This window comes from Oncorhynchus kisutch, linkage group LG8 (assembly GCF_002021735.2).
Source record: "Oncorhynchus kisutch isolate 150728-3 linkage group LG8, Okis_V2, whole genome shotgun sequence".
In the NCBI taxonomy this organism is placed as follows: domain Eukaryota; kingdom Metazoa; phylum Chordata; class Actinopteri; order Salmoniformes; family Salmonidae; genus Oncorhynchus; species Oncorhynchus kisutch.
In genome coordinates this window covers 68367082-68389716 of record NC_034181.2, presented here as the reverse complement: position 1 = coordinate 68389716, position 22635 = coordinate 68367082, and the positions used below count along the sequence as shown (strand labels likewise).

Sequence of the window (22635 nt, the reverse complement as noted above, 5' to 3'; positions counted from 1 at the left end):
AGCCACAGAAAACTAACCTGAGCTTTAATGGAACTTGTAATATAAGCTGCTGCACTTAGAACAGTTTAAGCTGACTCATAATTATTAGAGATTCAGCTAGGGTTAGAGTGGCTTACAACCTGACTGGTTTCATTATAGAGGCCACACAGCAACTCTCTGTGTGTGTCACGGATGTTGAAGGAGGAGGACCAAGGTGCAGGGTCGTGAGCGTACATTTTCTTTTATTATAAAAATGATGCCGACAAAAAACAATAAACCATACAAAAACAAATTGTCAAGCTCAAAGGCTATGTGCCCTAAACAAAGTAAACTTCCCACAAACACAGGTGGGGAATAGGGTACCTAAGTATGGTTCCCAATCAGAGACATAGATAGACAGCTGTCCCTGAATAAGAACCATCCCCGGCCAAAACATAGAAATAGAAAATAAGAATAAGAACCCCCCCCATCTCACGCCCTGACCAAACCAAAATAGAGACATAAAAAGGATCTCTATGATCAGGGTGTGACAGTATCCCCCCCCAAAGGTGCGGACTCCGGCCGCAAAACCTAAACCTATTGGGGAGGGTCTGGGTGGGCATCTATCCGCGGCGGGACCTCAGGTGCGGGACGCAGACCCCGCTCCACCGCTGGCTCACCCCACTTTGGTGGCACCTCTGGAGCGGGGACCCTCGCCGCCGACCCCGGACTGGGGATCCTCGTAGCAGGCCCCGGACTGGGGACCCTCGTAGCGGGCCCTGGACTGGGGACCCTCATTGAGGCAGAGTTGCAAAGAAAAAGATCTCAGACTGGCCGATAAAAAGAAAAGATTAAGATGGGCAAAATAACACAGACACTGGACAGAGGAACTCTGCCTAGAAGGCCAGCATCCCGGAGTCGCCTCTTCACTGTTGACATTGAGACTGGTGTTTTGCGGGTACTATTTAATGAAGCTGCCAGTTGAGGACTTGTGAGGAGTCTGTTTCTCAAACTAGACACTCTAATGTACTTGTCCTCTTGCTCAGTTGTGCACCGGGGCCTCCCACTCCTCTTTCTATTCTGGTTAGTGCCAGTTTGCGCTGTTCTGTGAAGGGAGTAGTACACAGCGTTGTATGAGATCTTCAGTTTCTTGGTAATTTATTGCATATAGTAGCCTTCATTTCTCAAAACAAGAATCGACTGACGAGTTCCAGAAGAAAGTTATTTGTTTCTGGCCATTTTGAGCCTGTAATAGAACCCACAAATGCTGATGCTCCAAATACTCAACTAGTCTAAAGAAGGCCAGTTTTATTGCTTCTTTAATCAGCACAACAGTTTTCAGCTGTGCTAACATAATTGCAAAATGGTTTTCTAATGATCAATTAGCCTTTTACAATGATAAACTTTGATTAGCTAACACAATGTGCCATTGGAACACAGCAGTGATGGTTGCTGATAATGGGCCTCTGTACGCCTATGTAGATATTCCATTAAAAATCAGCCGTTTCCAGCTCCAATAGTCATTTACAACATTAACAATGTCTACACTGTATTTCTGATCAATTTCATGTTATTTTAATGGACAATCTTTTACATTTTCTTTCAAAAACAAGGACATTTCTAAGTGACCCCAAACTTTTGAACAGTAGTGTATGTGTGTGTGTGTATGTTTGTTCGTTCATATACATGTGCCTCAAACACCTGCCAGGCCGAGTGGAGTGAAGATTTACCAAGGTACGATTAGTGGGCAGTAACAGGCAGCTCTGTTAGCAGAGACACATGACTGACAGCTCAGTGACAGACAGGGGGAGGGGGAGGAGGGAGAGGGCCAGCAGGAGACAGGGGAGACAAGGAAGGTTAAGTGTGTTTTTTAGACTTTTCCTCTGTCCGACTCTGAACATTCAGGGTTTGTGTGAGAGGCGCTGTGCAGAGCGGGCTGACAGTACCTGTCATAGAGGTCCTCCTGATAGCACTCATAGTCCAGGTCATAATCAGATCTGCAGAGAGAGAGGGTGATAGAGAGAGGAGGGGGGGATGGAGAGAGTGAGAGAGAGGAGGGGGGATGGAGAGAGTGAGAGAGACAGTGAGTTGACAGTGGCATGACACAAAGCCTAACAACTATCTTCACAGCTGACTGACAGGTGTTACTGACACACATGCACACGCATGCATGGTGCACACACGCACGGCACACACACATATGCGCGTGCACACACACACACACACACACACAAAGTCATCCATCCCCTGTGAGAGCAGAACGTTAAGACAGGCTGATGAAAAACTGAGAGATCAAACAACATCTATCTATGATACAAGCAGCCTTTCAGATCTGTTCCTTATTAGGTGAGCTAAATATACTGTGCCATCAGAGATATTCCACTCTGTAAGCAGGCTGCTGGAATAGTGTGTACATAGTTAGAGCAGGGCTCTGGCAACTGGAAGGAATATGCTATTCATGATTTCTAGCCAGCTGGAAAAAGACATTGGAATTGTTGTGCCACAGCACCCAAGGTGGAAAATCCATAGAAATTGTCCTGTGTTATGCACCAATGCCCACAGGCTGCGCACTCTATGTGCTTCTACATATTCCAGCTCATTTACTGTGAAGTTGGACTGTCAGTTGTTGGTGTGTATGCACCCACCTGTGTATGTGCCTGTGTGTGTGTGTGTGTGTGTGTGTGTGTGTGTGTGTGTGTGTGTGTGTGTGTGTTTGTGCATCTCTGTGTGTGTTTGATTAGACTCGAATTGCTCACACCTTTGCCTACAATATATGGGCAGAGTTTGCTGTAGGTTGTAGTTTATAGATTACCCTATACGGTTTGGTGTGTAGAGCAGACCAGGGCAGAGAGAGGAGTGACACTAAGCCTGATGGTAAGTAGCTCATACGCTGGTGTGTAGTTAAATAGAGCTCAGCATTTCTCTGTGTGTTTAATCCCTGCCTGACCACTGATACCCCAGCCCTGAAGTCTACGCACACACACACACACACACATACACACACACACACACACACACACACACACACACACACACAAACAGCAGATACCCTCCACTTATGCTTTCTGTAAAACTTTAAACCAGAGAAGAACTGTATTTATAGGTGCCTGAAAGGTGACTCATGTACCCATTCTAATTCGTATATGAATACACTGCATAAATAGAACGATCAGCATAGCCTCTACTAAATGTAATACATGATCACCTCAAGGTGAGTAGCATACAGTACGTGGGCGATACAGATCGTATCAGCATGGTTCATCATTCTCTCAAACAGATGGATCAAACCAGACACACACAGACACACAGATGCATGACATACACATGACACACATAAACAAAATCACACCCACGTACACACACACACACACACACACACCTAAAGCCCCTCTGTCCTATCTGTCTCTGCAGGGGGCTGGTGAGTCTCAGTGCTGTAATCATGCTGTTGACTGGAGGAAAGTGATGTATCAGTAAACATGTCAGGAAGTACAGCAGGAGACTAAACGTAACACTTTTTCACAGCTAAAAACATACAGTACACACATGCATGAGCGCAGACACACAGACAGATGTGCTGCACACTCATACACACACACTTTCTTTTGCTCACTCTGTATGTAAATGTGATTCAGAATGTAGCAACCCTGTCTCTGAAGTGTTGAGATAGCTAGCAGTGTTGGTATAAAAGTGTGTGTTTGTGTACCTGAGGTGTGTGTGAATTCCTAATGAATTCTCCTCCAGCTACCCGCAGCCAAACTGTTTCTGGTTTTCTCCCCTCGTCTGAAGACAGTTGGATTTTCTGAGCTCCATATTCTGCCATCTTCAAATAATCTGTAATAAGTGTCAACATTTACATCTCATCACGCTCTTCCCCAACTGTGTTTTATGATTTAGCTCGAGGTCTGATCAATTTGCAGAAAGGCTTCTATTATTCTAAATACCGGTAGGCCTTTCATGTGAAATGGAAGACATCTATGTTTCCAGCTATCCCTATTTAACATTGTCATGACGTTGGCCTGGGGCTAGGTTTATGACAGTCATAAATACCTCTTCCTTCCTTTTTCCTCTCTCTACCCTACTGATGTTACATTTGCAAAACCCTTGGTTAACATACAGATTCTGGGAACATCAGAAGGTGGGGGGAAATGAACTATATTCTGGTAATCCGACCAATTGAACATATGTGGTGGTACTTAATGAATATGATGTCAGTTCGGTTGTCATCTGAGACATTCTCATCAATGATAAGATGACATAAACTCTACTGTGGAAAGTCTACACATCCGAGTTATCGGCTTCACATGGAATTGTTGTTCAATTTAAATGTTTGAATATGAAATTATTCGTGATGGGATGAAATGTGATTTTAGCTTCTAAAATGAGAGGTTTGGGTTTTCATAAGGTAGGGCTCTGCTCAATCAGTGGCCCGCCCCTGTGAAGGGACATGGGCTTTAAAACTTTTCAAACACGCCCTCCTCTCCCTTCCTATATAAAGCCTTGACGACAATATAACCTCCTGTTCCGAGGAGGTGAGGACGACGGTCCGATGTCAGAATGGTTCAGATAATAACTACAGAACGAAGTCAACATCAGCCTGAGCTTTGGTTGCGAATGGTATGAACTTTGAACTCTTATTCACTACAGAAGTGATACCTCCTAGCCGTTGAGTTAGCAACAGCCGTTGCAAACGAGGGTTAGGAAGGAACAGACAGAGTATTCCGTCTATCACACAACGACGTTACTACAATGTATCCAATTGACAACCGGAGGCATTCTTCAAAGGACTCGGTTGGGCAACATGGCCTTCCATCTACCACCAACCTACCGAAGCGCAGCTCAGAGTAAATATTTATTGCATTTTCCTTTTCCAAATGGGCGGTAATTTAGAATGCATAAGATACTGTATTTACGATAGCACAGCTTCGCCCTTTGTTCATCAGTCTTCCCGCTCTTTCACTCAAATCTAGCCCTTTTCTTTTGTGTAACACGCTGTCATATCTGTTCCGCCTGCTAGGGACGTTTTCCTTTATGACGTAATTTGTAATCAAGTTATGATTTAATTATGTTTATGTGTAATTCTGTGTGATTAGTTAGGTATTTAGTAAATAAATAATTAAACCCAATTTTGTATTGCTGATTCAACTTGTTAGCCAGGGTTCGTGCAGATAACCAAGAATTTACAACTTTCAGATGAGACTGAATTAAGATGACGATTAATATTGACTGCTATTGATGTAAAATATTACTAGGTCTTTAAGAGTTTATTCGGAAGATAACAGCTCTATAGATATTCTTTCGTGGTGCCCTGACTCTCTAGTTAATTACATTTACATGATTAGCTCAATCAGGTAATATCAATTACGGAGAAATTATTTTATAGAATAGCATGTCATATCACTTGATCCGGCATAGCCAAAGACACGACAACATGATGGAAACTCAATCCCCTGCAGGGGAGCACACTCTGGTTGAAGGTTTCTTTCCATGTCCAAATGTGTGTGTGGGTCTGCACAGTCCAGGGTTGGCTGTGTGGATTAGGGTTTATGTGCATTGTACTACTGAACCAAAACAAAACCACTCTACTTAGCCAGTTCCAAGACCCTGACAAAACCGTTCTACTTAGCCACCATTGAAACTGAACTCAAACAGAACCTTTCCACTCAGTCTGCTAATAGGACCCACCTGAACACAACACAACCTCTCAACCTCTACCCGCAGATTCCCTGTACTCAGCAGAACACCATGAGCTAACAGATCTGGCGGCCAACAGAAGTTCTGTGCTCAGGCAGGGAGGAGAGACGGCGTGAGCAATCGGGAGAGAGAACAGCGCCCCGGGCCCCGGCACAGATGAGGGGCTCTGTGTCCTAATGGGGAACTTGAGCGGAAGAAAATAACAACTATTTGCCAAACTCTCACAGCAGGAAAACTAAGACAGACTGACTCACTCTAACTCTCTTTCTCCCTCTTTCTCTCTATAATTTTCTCTCCCTGCAGCAATGTTCTAGTTGGTAATCTGTGTCATTTAGCACTGGGAGGAGAGAGAGAGAGTCAGGACGGAAAACAATTTCCATTTCCTCTTCCATTATCCAAGCCATCTTCTGTTATTAGAGTGGCTAAACTCTTCAACCAAGTCTGAGACAAACAGACAGACATGTCAGGTATTAGTGCCTTTCTGCAGTTTGAAAACATAGGAGACCACATAGTGCATTACAGTATCATCATCCTTTTAGCCGAGCACTCCGGAGAGGCATTGTGATTGCAACACCACCTGCCTGGTGAAAAGACAGATTCCCTGCTCCAGAATGGTCACCATGACCAAAATGACTGCTGTGAGACCATAAATCAGTGGTATTCTCCTAGTGGGGTCACGGGGGAACTTCAATGGGGTAGCCAATTTTTTATATATTTTTTTATGCAATGAATTGAAGGTTATTTGTTGATGTAAAATTTTAAATGTACCAATTTTAAGGTTTTAATGTTTAAGGTTAGATTTGGCGTGGGTGGGTTCACTCGGCATTTTGGGGGGGGGGGGGGTCCCCAGAAATTCTGGCTGAAAAATGGATCCCCGCTGAACCATAATGTTGAGCGATTAGTGCTTTTTGAGGTCGGTTTGGTTTTGGTTCGATTCTATGAAGAAGAAAAAAAATCACAGTTTTTGATTTCGGTTTCAAATGATATATTTTTTCATTAATTGCACTATGCGTTATGTGGGATGAATGCTGTAACAATAGATAATAAAACAAGTCCCATGATGGTAGTGAGGACCAATTACTGCTTATCACTTATTAACCATCATTTATTCACATTACTTTAATAAAATATTTCAGTTGTGCATATTACTTTTGTTTTATTTGATGACTTTGTTATTTAATTCCAAGTCATCCTCTCATCTCCATAGAGCTGCTGCCTATGCTGTCTGACAAAAGCACTATTTTGGAGTTTTTCAAAGTAAATAAGGCATACTTTTATGACTGCTGAATACCAGCTATCACTCACTTATATCATGTATTTTCAGAAAGAGATCCCTAGCAAAATGTTGGTTAATTGCTCAGCACTACTCATCCAGCAACACAACCAACTGGAGTAAACCAATCACGCTCTGGATTGTCTCTATAATGACATAATGGTCTCTGGAATGGAAGCTTTGTTGCACTGACAAAGTCCTTTCTGAAAAGTATTATTTATTTCATGTGATTAGTGATTCTTGTTAATGTAAAAATGTAAAAAATGTCAACCCTGTTATGTGAACTGAACTCTTGTTTTAATACTGTATGGTGAAACTATTCCTTTCTAAATCATTTAATCAAAAGTAACATTGAACATCTAATAGTCAAATACTAGTTTAAAAGCAAGTGAGCTGGTTCCACTCTTTTTGGACATTTTTGGGTGTTTTGTGAAAACTGAGTGGTTCGAGCATAACACGTCAACCCTGTTACACATACAGTGGTGACCCGTCATTCAGGGCAGGTGGGGCTGTTTTGAGCCCCACATATTTAGCACAAAAAAGAACGTATCACATATTAGTTTGCCAACAATGCAGCATCAAAAAATATATAATTTAGTTAATAAAGCCGCAAAATAAACATGGTCTCTTTTTTGTTTTCTTGAGTGAGGCAGCTCTAAAATGCAGGTGTTTCAGCCTAGCTCAGTGCTTTCTGTGGTGGTGGGGCAAGCCAACAGAAAATACAGAGCGTTGCGCCGTGATTGGCTCAGTGTTCTGTCACTCATGGAGACACTACGTCACCACCAAGTCTAAAGGGAGAGCTCGCCCATCCAAGAAGGGTCAAGGTCATTGGCCACAGATAAAATGACGTCAAATCACATTATATCTACAGTGGCTTTGATTGGACTGATCTTAGCTAGCAGTCATCATCATGAACCAATCGACAAACTACTGCCAAATCCTTTTTAATCCTTGTCAATCCTTGTCATATGAAGATAAATAATGAAGAGAAATTATAGATACAACGTATCGGTGCTCATCGGCCATTGGGCATAAACATTACACAACAAGTTGGAAATCGCTAATTCAACAATAAGTGGTTTGGAAGGAATCAGTGGCTAACTGCAAGTATTGCAAAGCAATCATTAGCCTGCTATTCAGTGGAGTGGCTGTGTGGTCCCAAGTCTAAGATTAAGGGTCTCTTTTCCTAGTTCAACAGCAACACAACCACCTTGAGTAAACCAATCACACACTGGTTCTCTTTAATGACATAATGGTCTCTGAGTTTGTGAGTGGAAACATGAGAGAAAGAGAAAGAGAGGAAGCTCAGTGAAGGGGCTGTTGTCAGTGTGCTCCCCCTCCAGCCTCTAGTTATGGCACACACCTGTCACCATCGTTACGCGCATCTACGCATAATGACACTCACCTGGACTCCATCACCTCCTTGATTACCCGCCCTTTATATGTCACTCCCTCTGTCATGTTGGCGCGATGTTCGTGTTTCTTGTTGGGTTTGTTTATTTATTAAATGTATTCACGTCCTGAACTTGCTTCCCGACTCTCATTGTACTGTACATCGTTACAGCTGTGTGTGTGTTAAAAGGCAGTGCAGGGTCACTAAAGGCTGATTCATTTATTTTCATTATTTTTTGAGTGCCCCGGCAATCCATTAGACATGGCTAGCTACAAATCATCTCCCCTTGCTGGTCGCATAGCATGTGTGTGTGCGTGCAGATGTGGAAGGTGGCGGTGTTGTCTGTGGTAAGCATTGAGACTTCCCCCTGTTGACACACATCATATACTCACATATCCCTACACAATACAAATGCTTCAGGGTTAATGTTCGTATGTCGTTATGTTACACAGTGCCGATGCTGTTCCTGTCTTGTTTAATGTCTGTGCTATATTAAATGTTGACTCCCTGTACCTGCTTCTCATCTCCAGCGTCGGTCCTTACAGTTGCATGAAATTATTTGTTTTAACATGGTGAAACTATTCCTCAAAAAAAAATCTAAAGAAACATTGAACATCTAATAGTCAGATCCTAGTGTAAAAGCAGGTGAGCTGGTTCTACTCTTTTGGGCCATTTTCTGGTGTTATGTGGTGGAAAACTGAGTGGGTCTGGCATAACACGTCAACCCTGTTACCCATAGACAGGCTAGAAATGTTTTAACAATTTAATTTGTATTGTGACACAAATGTACCCCCACCAAGTGACACTACCCAAAAGGGACTAATTTCTTAGAACTTCCACTGTTTGCTCTCTTCCTCCCACCTCTCCCTCCCTCTCTCCTTCCACCCCCCCACCTTCCACCACATCCTCCCTCTCTCTTTCAAACTCCTCCTCCCTCCCTCCTTCCATTCCCCCCCCACCTTCCACCTCTTCCTCCCTCTCTCTTTCAACCTCCTCCTCCCTCCCTCTCTCCTTCCACTTCCTCCTCCCTCCCTCCCTCCCCCCACCTCTTCCTCCCTCTCTCCTTCAACCTCCTCCTCCCTCCCTCCTTCCATTCCCCCCCACCTTCCACCTCTTCCTCCCTCTCTCTTTCAACCTCCTCCTCCCTCCCTCTCTCCTTCCACTTCCTCCTCCCTCCCTCCCCCCACCTCTTCCTCCCTCTCTCCTTCAACCTCCTCCTCCCTCCCCCTCCTTCCACTTCTCCCTCCCTCCCTCCTTCTCTCCTTCCCCTTTTCTCATTCCCACTCTCCCCTCCCTCCCTGGTGTATTAGTTGTGAAGTGCTGTCTTCGTCCCTCTCCTCCCAGAGGCCCTAGTAGGCAGGTATAAGGTGATTTATGTTCTGATAAAGTTCCCACTCCGACCTGAGCCGTGCTGTGCTGGTGTAAATCATATCAGTCTAATGCAGGGGAATGAAACTAGCCTCTTAAACACAGGGGAGGAGCATCAGCCCTGAGTTATGACTGCCCACGGTCAGAGAGACGTACAATCATGCTCACACTCAACTCTTACAAGCGAACGTCCAGAGAGCCCAGTCCAAGTCTCTAGTTTGACACAGATAGGAGAGTGTGATAGAGGAATGGAACACTCTGAAACCTTAACTCAGGTGTGTTTTACTGAGCTTGTAGCTCCTCACTGCTCTCTGCCAGCTTCACACTTCTCTTTGATGTACTGAGCCTTTCCTGCTGGCTGTGCAGGACATTTCCGCTTCTTGCTACTAACGTGGATGTAGTGGAGGTAAGAGACATCAATCTCACTGCCGTGGCTTGTCCAGTGCTGTACGGGCAGGCTAGGTTATAGAGTTGGGGGAAACACTACAGCTGGCTGTTTAAGGGGGGAAAAACTCCTACATTCACATGTTTCTCAGAGTAGAACGGTGGTCAAGGCATCTCAGAGTAGAAGGGTGGTCAAGGCATCTCAGAGTAGAAGGGTGGTCAAGGCATCTCAGAGTAGAAGGGTGGTCAAGGCATCTCAGAGTAGAAGGGTGGTCAAGGCATCTCAGAGTAGAAGGGTGGTCAAGGCATCTCAGAGTAGAAGAGTGGTCAAGGCATCTCAGTGCCAATCCAGAAGGCGGGTGGGGGGGGTGGGGGGGGTGGGGGGTGGAGAGAGGGATATGAAGAAGGGAGAGGTGGGTGATGCCCTTGTTGACTGTTTCGGTGTGACTGTTTACCTGAGTACTACCTCAGAGACCGGGGAGAGTGTTCTCTTACACCCCCCCCCCCCCCATGTCCCTCTCTCTCTCTCCACTGGGGCTGTGTTTAGAGGGCTATTAAAGAAAAGTGCTGACCGCTCCTGCGTTGATAAACGAGGGATTTAGTAGGGCTCCTCTGCGCTCTGGCTGGGGCACAACTATCTGTACTGTACACTCTGAGATTAGACTGTGCACAGCAGGGGGCAGAGTATCATGCAGTGTCAAACACAGTGAAGCACAGTACACACAGTGAAGCACAGTACACTGACATTTTTGCACTGTATACAGTTTAGTACTGAACACAGTCCAAGTGGGTGCATTCTATAGGCTCCTACACAGAATATTTGAGATCAGAATTTTAAACACCCACAGTGTTCCATTTAACACTTTCTTAGTGTGTATATGTAACCCACCAAAATAGTTTTAAAGTAACACTTTTCAGAGTGTTGATAAACTAACACCCCGAGGGTGTTCGATCCCTAACACCATGGGTGTTGCAAATTCCAACTGAAATTAACACTTTATAAGAGCTGATTCTAACACCTGTGGTTATGCCTTATTTGTATAATAATTTCCCAGGCTGCCTATTAAGTTAATTTTCTAGGGACCAGTACCACCCATGACAGTGTTTGCTAGTGACAGAGACATCATTTTAGCATTTGATGGCTTTCAGTCCTGTAGCCTTCACCAGGTGAGTGCCTAAGTTAATATTTTATCATAAAAATGTTATTATTCATGAGAATACATTACTTTTTTTGACAATATCATACTTTGACAGCCTAGTTTTACCCTAACACAGTGGTCTGAAACTGCTGGTTTGCAGGCCACATTGGCAAGTTATATTATGCTGTGTAATTCACAGTGCCTTCAGAAAGTGTTTCTACAAAGTATTGACTCAGGGGTGTGAATACCTATGTAAATGAGATATTTCTGTTTTTAATTTTGGAAAAACATTCTTTCAAGGCTGTAACACAACAAAATGTGGAATAAGTCAAGGGGTATGAACACTTTCTGAAGGTACTGTAATTCCTATTGAAATCCAGCCAGTTCAGATATCCAACAATTGGAACTTTTAATCACCCACAATCTGCCATTAGAATGAGTGCCAAGGAAGATTATTACACTGCACACTGCCCTAACCCATCTGGACAAGAGGAATACCTATGTGAGAATGCTGTTCATCGACTACAGCTCGGCATTTAACACCATAGTGCCCTGTAAGCTCGTCATCAAGCTCGAGACCCTGGGTCTCGACCCCGCCCTGTGCAACTGGGTACTGGACTTCCTGACGGGCCGCCCCCAGTTGGTGAGGGTAGGCAACAACATCTCCACCCCGCTGATCCTCAACACTGGGGCCCCACAAGGGTGCGTTCTGAGCCCTCTCCTGTACTCCCTGTTCACCCACGACTGCGTGGCCACGCACGCCTCCAACTCAATCATCAAGTTTGCGGACGACACAACAGTGGTAGGCTTGATTACCAACAACGATGAGATGGCCTACAGGGAGGAGGTGAGGGCCCTCGGAGTGTGGTGTCAGGAAAATAACCTCACACTCAACATCAACAAAACTAAGGAGATGATTGTGGACTTCAGGAAACAGCAGAGGGAACACCCCCCTATCCACATCGATGGAACAGTAGTGGAGAGGGTAGTAAGTTTTAAGTTCCTTGGCGTACACATCACAGACAAACTGAATTGGTCCACCCACACAGACAGCATCGTGAAGAAAGCGCAGCAGCGCCTTTTCAACCTCAGGAGGCTGAAGAAATTCGGCTTGTCACCATAAGCACTCACAAACTTCTACAGATGCACAATCGAGAGCATCCTTTCGGGCTGTATCACCGCCTGGTACGGCAACTGCTCCGCCCACAACCGTAAGGCTCTCCAGAGGGTAGTGATGCACAACGCATCACCGGGGGCAAACTACCTGCCCTCCAGAACACCTACACCACCCGATGTCACAGGAAGGCCATAAAGATCATCAAGGACAACAACCACCCGAGCCACTGCCTGTTCACCCCGCTATCATCCAGAAGGCGAGGTCAGTACAGGTGCATCAAAGCTGGGACCGAGAGACTGAAAAACAGCTTCTATCTCAAGGCCATCAGACTGTTAAACAGCCACCACTAACATTGAGTGGCTGCTGCCAACACACTGACTCAACTCCAGCCACTTTAATAATGGGAATTGATGGGAAATGATGTAAAATATATCACTAGCCACTTTAAACAATGCTACCTAATATAATGTTTACATACCCTACATTATTCATCTCATATGTATACGTATATACTGTACTCTATATCATCTACTGCATCCTTATGTAATACATGTATCACTAGCCACTTTAACTATACCACTTTGTTTACATACTCATCTCATATGTATATACTGCACTCAATACCATCTACTGTATCTTGCCTATGCCGCTCTGTACCATCACTCATTCATATATCTTTATGTACATATTCTTTATCCCCTTACACTTGTGTCTATAAGGTAGTAGTTTTGGAATTGTTAGCTAGATTTACTTGTTGGTTATTACTGCATTGTCGGAACTAGAAGCACAAGCATTTCGCTACACTCGCACTAACATCTGCTAAACATGTGTATGTGACAAATAAAATTTGATTTGATTTGAAATTAGACTATGTCGTGTCTTTGGCGTGTCTTTGGCTCTGCCGGATTAATTTCTATGACGTGCTATTCTAAAAAATACTTTCTCCATAGTTAATATCACCTGATTGAGCTAATCAGGTAAATGTAATTAACTAGAGAGTCGGGCACCACGAAAGAATATTTATAGAGCTGTTATCTTCCAAATAAACTCTTAAAGATTTAGCAATATTTTACATCAATAGCAGTCAACATTTTTCGTCATCTTACTTCAGTCTCATATTCTGAAAGTTGTAAATTCTTGGTTATCTGCAAGAATCCTGGCTAACAAGTTGAATCAGCAATACAAAATTGGGTTTAATTATTTATTTACTAAATACCTAACTAATCACACAGAATAACATATACAAATAATTAATTATACCGGGATAATTCTTTACGTCATAGGAAACGTCCCTAGCGGGCGGAACAGATATGACAGCTTGTTACACAAAGGGAAAGGGGCGGTGTTTGAGTGAAAGAGCAGGACACTGGAACAGAGGCGAAGCTGTGCTATCGTAAATACAGTATCTTATGCATTCTAAATTACCGCCCATTTGGAAAAGGAAAATGCAATAAAAATTTACTCTGAGCTGCGCTTCAGTAGGTTGGTGGTAGATGGGAGACCGTGTTGCCAAACCGAGTCCTCTGTCCTTTGAAGAATGTCTCTGGTGTTCACTTGGATAAGTTGTAGTAACGTTGTTGTGTGGTAGATGGGATACTCTGCCTGTTGCTTCCTAACCTGCGTTTACAGCTGCGATCGCTAACTCAACGGCTAGGAGGTATCACTACTGTCGTGAATAAGAGTTCAAAGTTCATACCATTCGCAACCAAAGCTCATGCTGATGTTGGCTTTGTTCTTGTAGTTTTATCTGAACCATTCTGACATAGGATCGTCATCCTACCTCATGGGAACAGATAGTTATGTTGTAGTCAAGAGCTTATATAGGAAGGAAGTTGAGGCTGTGTTTGAAAAGTTTTATAGCCTTTGTCCCTTCACAAGGGCGGGCCACTGATTGAGCAGCCCTATTTTATGAAAATCCAAATCTCACATTTCATCCCATCACAAATAGTTTCAAATTCAAACATTTAAATTGAACAACAATGTGAATCTGATAACTCTGATGTATAGACTTTCCACTGTGTTTATGTCATCTTATCATTGATGAGAATGTCTCAGATGACAACCGAACTGACATCATATTCATTAAGTACCACTGCATATGTTCAATTGTTCGGATTACCAGAATATAGTTCATTCCCCCCCACATTCTGATGTTCCCAGAATCTCTATGTTAACCAAGGGTTTTGCAAATGTAACCTTAGTAGGGTAGAGAGAGGAAAAAGGGGGAAGAAGTATTTATGACTGTCATAAACCAACCCCCAGGCCAATGTCATGACAACTACCTAAACTATCGAAACTGGAAGAACCATCTCAATAACGGGTGAAATAAGTCCAACCGCTCACAGATTGGAAAAGTTTATAAAAATGTATATTATTTATGTTTGTGTAGTATAAGATCAACTAATCAATCAATGTGCATGCAGAAACATTGATGTTAAGACAAAATATTCAAAACAATCTATGCAACAAAGCATGCTGGGAATTAAGATAATGAGGCCCATCCAATGTCTTTTTCACTCTGAGAGAGTTAATGGAAATTAAGTAAACACATTCAAGTAACGTGGTGTTGATTCCACTGTGATTCAAATAACACTTCATTTATTCACTGCAGGTGGTGTCAATTTCAATCCCACTGGATCCCTCATATATAACACTCACAACACTTTTGACCACTTTTTTTAAAACCAAGATTTTTTAACACCCACACATTTTCTGTGTATGATAAAAGCCAAATTTAGCACAGTGAGAGCTATATGGAGTTGGGTGTCAAAGATAAGAGCTCGCCACTGTTTGTTTCTCCCTACCCTTCTCTCTCCAACACCGCCCCCCATCCACGAATCTCCCCTCTCTTATCCCTTCTCTATGATCTCCTCTCAATCCTCCCCTTTCCTATTCTCTCCCTACTTTTCCCTCTCCTATCCACCTTTCATTTTGTCCCCCTCTCCTCTGCTCCTGTCCTCTCCCCAAGTATGGTCCCTGCAGCATATCTATCTGTGGGACAGGCCTAATGGACTCTAGTTGGATTAGCAGAACATTTAATAGAGTCAAACTATTTCACACTGACTCATCTGATAATCTGTTGATTCTAGCCAGAGACTCCAGGCAAACACACACAGAGATAGACAGCTGCAGAGATACAGCAAACGTGGAGGGGAGGGCATTTCCGCATCATCAGCCACAGCCAGAGGACTAAGTTGTTGTTTTGCTGCTGTGGCCTTTCCAACTTTGCACCATGTGCCCAAGAATGGTCCCTCATAAGCCCCTGATCCCCCACTGTGAGCCCTGGGAAAGAGACCGGCCCAGGCTGGTAGTGCTCTGTGTGGTGCTGGCTGTGCACCCTGCCCAGCACTATTATTATCAGTACCATGCTGCAACTAAACTAAGCATGCAGCTGCAGAGCTATACAAGGCAAGGTGTTTTCAGTCTGGGCTTTCTGTGTAATTCTCTCCTTTTTGTCATGCCCTCCATTTTTCTCCCTCTTAACAACTCAATGTTTTTCTCTAAACTCTACCACTTTCTCCCCCACCCCACCTCATATGCCCCTTTCTCTCGGCTTTCCTCCAATCTCTGTTTTCATCGTTATATCTCTATATCTCTCTTATTTTGCCATTTCAGAGAAAAAGCATAAAGGAATCCATGCGCTGCCAGTGCAGCTTACAATTTCTCCTGCCTTCTTTCAGATGGTATATCTGCCCCTGGCTCTCTCTCTATCAGTCATATCCTCAGCCTCTATCCATCTCCATCATCTCGTCCAACACCATACATCAAACCACAAGGGAAATGGACTGATAATGGTAAGAGAGAAAAACCTCCCAGAGAGGCTCTGTATCTCATATAGTCATCATAGTAATATGCACTGTCTCTCTCACAGAGTCTCTCTCACTGAGTCTTTCTCACTGAGTCTCACTGAGTCTCTCTCACAGAGTCTCTCTCACAGAGTCTCTCTCACTGAGTCTCTCTCACAGAGTCTCTCTCACAGTGTCTTTCTCTAACATAGACAGAAAGATGAACATCAGTGGGCACTGTGCATGCTAAGGGATAAAGAATTCCTCCTTAAATACTACACTAACCTCAATGCTTCTGTCTGACTGTGTCTGAGTTACAGAGTGACTTCAGTCCGTGTCCAAAATCTGTCTTGCCTACTACTGTACTTACTAAAACTGTACTAATCGTACTAAATAGTGTTTAGAATGTACTTTTTAGTAAAAATATATGTAGTAAGCAACAAATATCAACTTACTAGCTTCATCTATACTGAGAATGTGTATTCTAATGTACAATTACATTGTTTTATCGCCATATGTTCATTTTGGTACAGCCACTCCCCTTACCTGATCATCAGCTGTTGTCAAACACACGTGGGTCTGAAAAGACGATTCTCTTCCCAAATAACATGCAGGCAATTCATTCTAGATACAAACCTGAAAGGAGTACGGCATCCTTGTATTTAAAGCATATTCAATCGAAATGTGACATAGAATAAAACATAATATTTTCAAACACCGAATCACCCTACTATTTAGAATGCAAGTACGGATTGTGGACACAACCCAAGAGATATCCCTGCTCAAAGCGAACATAAATGTCCCCTCTTTAGAAAATAATTAGATATTTATTTCAATGAAGGATGAAATAGACTGAAGGATGAAATAGAATGAAGGATGAAATGGGTAAAAGGAGATGGAACTAAACATGCTGCTGGAGAAAGGCTGGTACACTATGTGAAGTAAACATGCTGCTGGAGAAAGGCTGGTACATTATGTGAACTAAACATGCTGCTGGAGAAAGGCTGGTACATTATGTGAACTAAACATGCTGCTGGAGAAAGGCTGGTACATTATGTGAACTAAACATGCTGCTGGAGAAAGGCTGGTACATTATGTGAACTAAACATGCTGCTGGAGAAAGGCTGGTACATTATGTGAACTAAACATGCTGCTGGAGAAAGGCTGGTACATTATGTGAACTAAACATGCTGCTGCAGAAAGGCTGGTACATTATGTGAACTAAACATGCTGCTGCAGAAAGGCTGGTACATTATGTGAACTAAACATGCTGCTGCAGAAAGGCTGGTACATTATGTGAACTAAACATGCTGCTGGAGAAAGGCTGGTACATTATGTGAACTAAACATGCTGCTGGAGAAAGGCTGGTACATTATGTGAACTAAACATGCTGCTGGAGAAAGGCTGGTACATTATGTGAACTAAACATGCTGCTGGAGAAAGGCTGGTACATTATGTGAACTAAACATGCTGCTGGAGAAAGGCTGGTACATTATGTGAACTAAACATGCTGCTGGAGAAAGGCTGGTACATTATGTGGACTAAACATGCTGCTGGAGAAAGGCTGGTACATTATGTGAACTAAACATGCTGCTGGAGAAAGGCTGGTACATTATGTGAACTAAACATGCTGCTGGAGAAAGGCTGGTACATTATGTGAACTAAACATGCTGCTGGAGAAAGGCTGGTACATTATGTGAACTAAACATGCTGCTGGAGAAAGGCTGGTACATTATGTGAACTAAACATGTTGCTGGAGAAAGGCTGGTACATTATGTGAACTAAACATGCTGCTGGAGAAAGGCTGGTACATTATGTGAACTAAACATGCTGCTGCAGAAAGGCTGGTACATTATGTGAACTAAACATGCTGCTGCAGAAAGGCTGGTACATTATGTGAACTAAACATGCTGCTGGAGAAAGGCTGGTACATTATGTGAACTAAACATGCTGCTGCAGAAAGGCTGGTACATTATGTGAACTAAACATGCTGCTGCAGAAAGGCTGGTACATTATGTGAACTAAACACGAAAGAAAGAAGGAAGAAAAAACTAAATACTGAAAATTAAATACTGGTAGCTACAGGTCAGTATGACCCAGACATAGGTGGAGAGGCGTGGGTGGAGGAGGAGGGAAAGAGCAAGGGATTTCAGACACACTCTGGGGAGACCCTCCGGACAAGGCTAATCTACTCTCTCCCTCATTCAATCACTCTCTCTCTCTCACTCTCATCTTCTCTCCTTTACTCTCTCTCATCCCTCCCTCCTCCAGACAAACATTTTCCCACCATATTGAGGAGAACAGTCAGAGACACAGCATGTCTACAATTCTAGACATTGGGTCCTGAGAGAGACATAACCTTAAATCTTTCAATCTCTCTGTCTGAGCCACTCCCAGTGAGAGAGGCACTACTTGAACAGACAGCTATCAGCACCTACCTCTACAGAGCCTAATCAATAACACGCCACAATGTTTTTATTTATTTAACCTTTGTTTAACTAGACAAGTCAGTTAAGAACAAATACGTATTTACAATGACGGCCTACCCCAGCCAAACCCTAACCCGGAAGGGTTGGGAGCCATGTAATCTAGTGCTCAACATCCATTACTGACCGACCCACTGGTCAGTAGCAGAGGGATACAGGATGGTCTGGACGATCACAGCAGCATCTTCTAGTACATGGTGCAAATCTCCCTGTTACATCAGTGCATGATTGATGCAAAAGACTGAGACACGGATATGGATCTGAAGAGACAATTTATCCCTGAGAGAGTAAGGGAGTGCACCACAAGAGGCAAGTGATGTATTAATTCAGGATAAATGCAGTATTCATCATTAGCTACTCAGAGCCAGACTGAGTGAATGAAATGAAACCTCAAGGCACCCTGTGTCTGCTGCTCTGTACTGAGTAGGCCTGACTGATGCCTCTTCACAGTTTGACTAGAAGAGCACAACTAAAAGAGAAGTTGTTACAGACCTATATCCATTTCAATGAAGGACCAGCAAACTGTTACAGACCTATATCCATCCTGCCCTGCCTATCTAAGGTCTTCGAAAGCCAAGTCAACAAACAGGTCACTGACCATCTCGAATCCCACCGTACCTTCTCCGCTGTGCAATCTGGTTTCCGAGCCGGTCATGGGTGCACCTCAGCCACACTCAAGGTACTAAACGACATCATAACCGCCATCGATAAAAGACAGTACTGTGCAGCCGTCTTCATCGACCTTGCCAAGGCTTTCGACTCTGTCAATCACCATATTCTTATCGGCAGACTCAGTAGCCTCGGTTTTTCGGATGACTGCCTTGCCTGGTTCACCAATTACTTTGCAGACAGAGTTCAGTGTGTCAAATCGGAGGGCATGCTGTCCGGTCCTCTGGCAGTCTCTATGGGGGTGCCACAGGGTTCAATTCTCGGGCCGACTCTTTTCTCTGTGTATATCAATGATGTTGCTCTTGCTGCGGGCGATTCCCTGATCCACCTCTACGCAGACGACACCATTCTATATACTTTCGGCCCGTCTTTGGACACTGTGCTATCTAACCTCCAAAAAAGCTTCAATGCCATACAACACTCCTTCCGTGGCCTCCAACTGCTCTTAAACGCTAGTAAAACCAAACGCATGCTTTTCAACCGGTCGCCCTGGATGGTTCCGACCTAGAATATGTGGACGTCTATAAGTACCTAGGTGTCTGGCTAGACTGCAAACTCTCCTTCCAGACTCATATCAAACATCTCCAATCGAAAATCAAATCAAGAGTCGGCTTTCTATTCCGCAACAAAGCCTCCTTCACTCAAGCCGCCAAGCTTACCCTAGTAAAACTGACTATCCTACCGATCCTCGACTTCGGCGATGTCATCTACAAAATGGCTTCCAACACTCTACTCAGCAAACTGGATGCAGTCTATCACAGTGCCATCCGTTTTGTCACTAAAGCACCTTATACCACCCACCACTGCGACTTGTATGCTCTAGTCGGCTGGCCCTCGCTACATATTCGTCGCCAGACCCACTGGCTCCAGGTCATCTACAAGTCTATGCTAGGTAAAGCTCCGCCTTATCTCAGCTCACTGGTCACGATGGCAACACCCATCCGTAGCACGCGCTCCAGCAGGTGTATCTCACTGATCATCCCTAAAGCCAACACCTCATTCGGACGCCTTTCGTTCCAGTACTCTGCTGCCTGTGACTGGAACGAATTGCAAAAATCGCTGAAGTTGGAGACTTTTATCTCATTCACCAACTTCAAACATCAGCTATCTGAGCAGCTAACCGATCGCTGCAGCTGTACATAGTCTATTGGTAAATAGCCCACCCTTTTCACCTACCTCATCCCCATAATGTTTTTATTTATTTACTTTTCTGCTCTTCTGCACACCAATATCTCTACCTGTACATGACCATCTGATCTTTTATCACTCCAGTGTTAATCTGCAAAATTGTAATTATTTGCCTACCTCCTCATGCCTTTTGCACACATTGTATATAGACCCCCCCTTTGTTTTCTACTGTGTTATTGACTTGTTAATTGTTTACTCCATGTGTAACTCTTTGTTGTATGCTCACACTGCTATGCTTTATCTTGGCCAGGTCGCAGTTGCAAATGAGAACTTGTTCTCAACTAGCCTACCTGGTTAAATAAAGGTGGAAAAAAAAAAAAAAAAAAAAAAGTTAAAGAGGTTGATAGAGTGGAATGGGAGTGTGCTGCATTGATAAGGCATTGGAGCTAGAGTAAACGCTGGGCCTGGAGCAGCACAGATAGGGCCGACAGCTGTGCACTGGAACACAGGAGACTGGGACAGAAAGACAGACAGAACACATAGGAACAAAGGAAAGAGTTTAGGATAAGAGATTGTCTGTAGGGTTTTGGTCTTAAACATAGAATACAGGTAAGCAAGCATGGACACATGACACACCTACGCACACGTGCACACATGCACACACACACCTCCCCCTGGGGGGTTATTGCTGTTTCCTGAGATTGACCATCCAGTGTGGTGTGGGTGTGTGTTTGTCCACTCTCTCTGTCTGAGTATTGATGGTTAACAGTGGTAGCCCCCTGCTCCTCTGACATTCACCTGCTACTATCTCACCAGTCACTCCCCGTTCACTGCTGTGCTCTACTGTGTTGTGAGGGAGCAGGACTATTACTGCTTATGTATCCTTATTTCCACGTAAAACCCACCACTGGTGGGCGTGGCCAAAGGGCTCTATTTTCATGTAATCAAACAAATGTAAATGCCTAAACGGGATTGGCACTTGGAACCGGTGCTATGGTCAGACGACATAAAACACACCAGTACCTACTGTAAAATATGGTGGTTCATATTTGATGTTATGGGACTATTTTGCTTCCACTGGTCCTGGGGCCCTTGTTAAGGTCAACGGTATATCATGAACTTTACCAAGTAAAATCAACATTTTTACAATGGCCATCTCAGTCTCCGGACATGAACCCCATTGAAAACCTGTGGTTTGAACTGGCAGTCCATAAGAGCAAAGGATATGAAGGATGTGTAAAGATTCTGTATGGAGGAATGGTCTAAGATCCCTCCCAATGTGTTCTCCAATCTCATACAACAGTATCGTTATCCCCGCAAGGTGAGGTATTGAAAGGTATTGGAACAGGGGTGGCAATAATTTTGACCCATATCTTTTTGAGGAAAAAAACATATTACTTGTTAGACAAAATCTCTTCCTCTGAGCAATTGTAGTAGAATAAAATATGATTTGTGAGATATCAATGTGACAAATGCTTTTTACAGAGGTAAAATATTAAGAGAACGGGGGAATAGAAAAAGAAAACAGGAGATGAGGAAGAGAGGAGGACATAAGAGAAGATAAGAGAGAAACAATTCAATCAAAAAGGAGAGAAGAAGAGGTAACAGGAGGTCCAAATGACTCCCTCCATAGTGTGTATCAAAGCAGTAGTGTGGTCCAGTGTATGACAGTATATTTTAGAGAGAGAGAACGAATGCTGGGCAACAACAGCTCTGGCATGTTTAAACAACAGATTAGCATTAATCTGCCTTTCAAATCAGCCCAGGTTACAGGTGTTTACTGTGATTACCAACCAAACGCTATTATTATAATTACTCACTTAGGCTCCTGGCAGAGAGAGACAGAGGGGGAGAGAGAGGAAGAGAAAGAGAAAGAGAGAGAGGGGGGGGGGTATATGCATACCATCCTGCCTTTTCCTGGTGGAAACACCTGCAGGTAATCAGATTAAATGATAGATTGAACGAATCTCTTTGTGAAACAGGAGAGACCGACAGGAGGCTGCAAACAAGAGGGTGCTTTACTCTAAACACTCGCAACAAAGGAAGTACATCTTAAGGCATGTGTGTGTGTGTGTTTGTATCAGAGACATTCCTCTTTTGGTATTTCACAGACTAGATTCATCTTTCTGGAGGCGGAGGGCCGTTTGGTGTGGGATGGGCCAGTATAGACTGCATGGCTAGAGACCATCTGGACATCTGCAGACAGAACCCACAACATCCTCGGGCTAACTTTGAGCTAAATTT

General features: G+C 43.7%; 1 protein-coding gene across 1 annotated transcript in view; it reads right to left on the bottom strand.

The window, feature by feature from the left end:
* The window catches only part of LOC116374874 (RNA-binding Raly-like protein), a 71672-nt gene that overhangs the window by 9037 nt on the left and 40000 nt on the right, over window positions 1-22635 (bottom strand). Inside the window, exon 3 of the mRNA XM_031831022.1 lies at window positions 1905-1955. Coding sequence (XP_031686882.1) covers window positions 1905-1955 — 51 coding nt within the window. The remainder of the gene's footprint in view (window positions 1-1904; window positions 1956-22635) is intronic.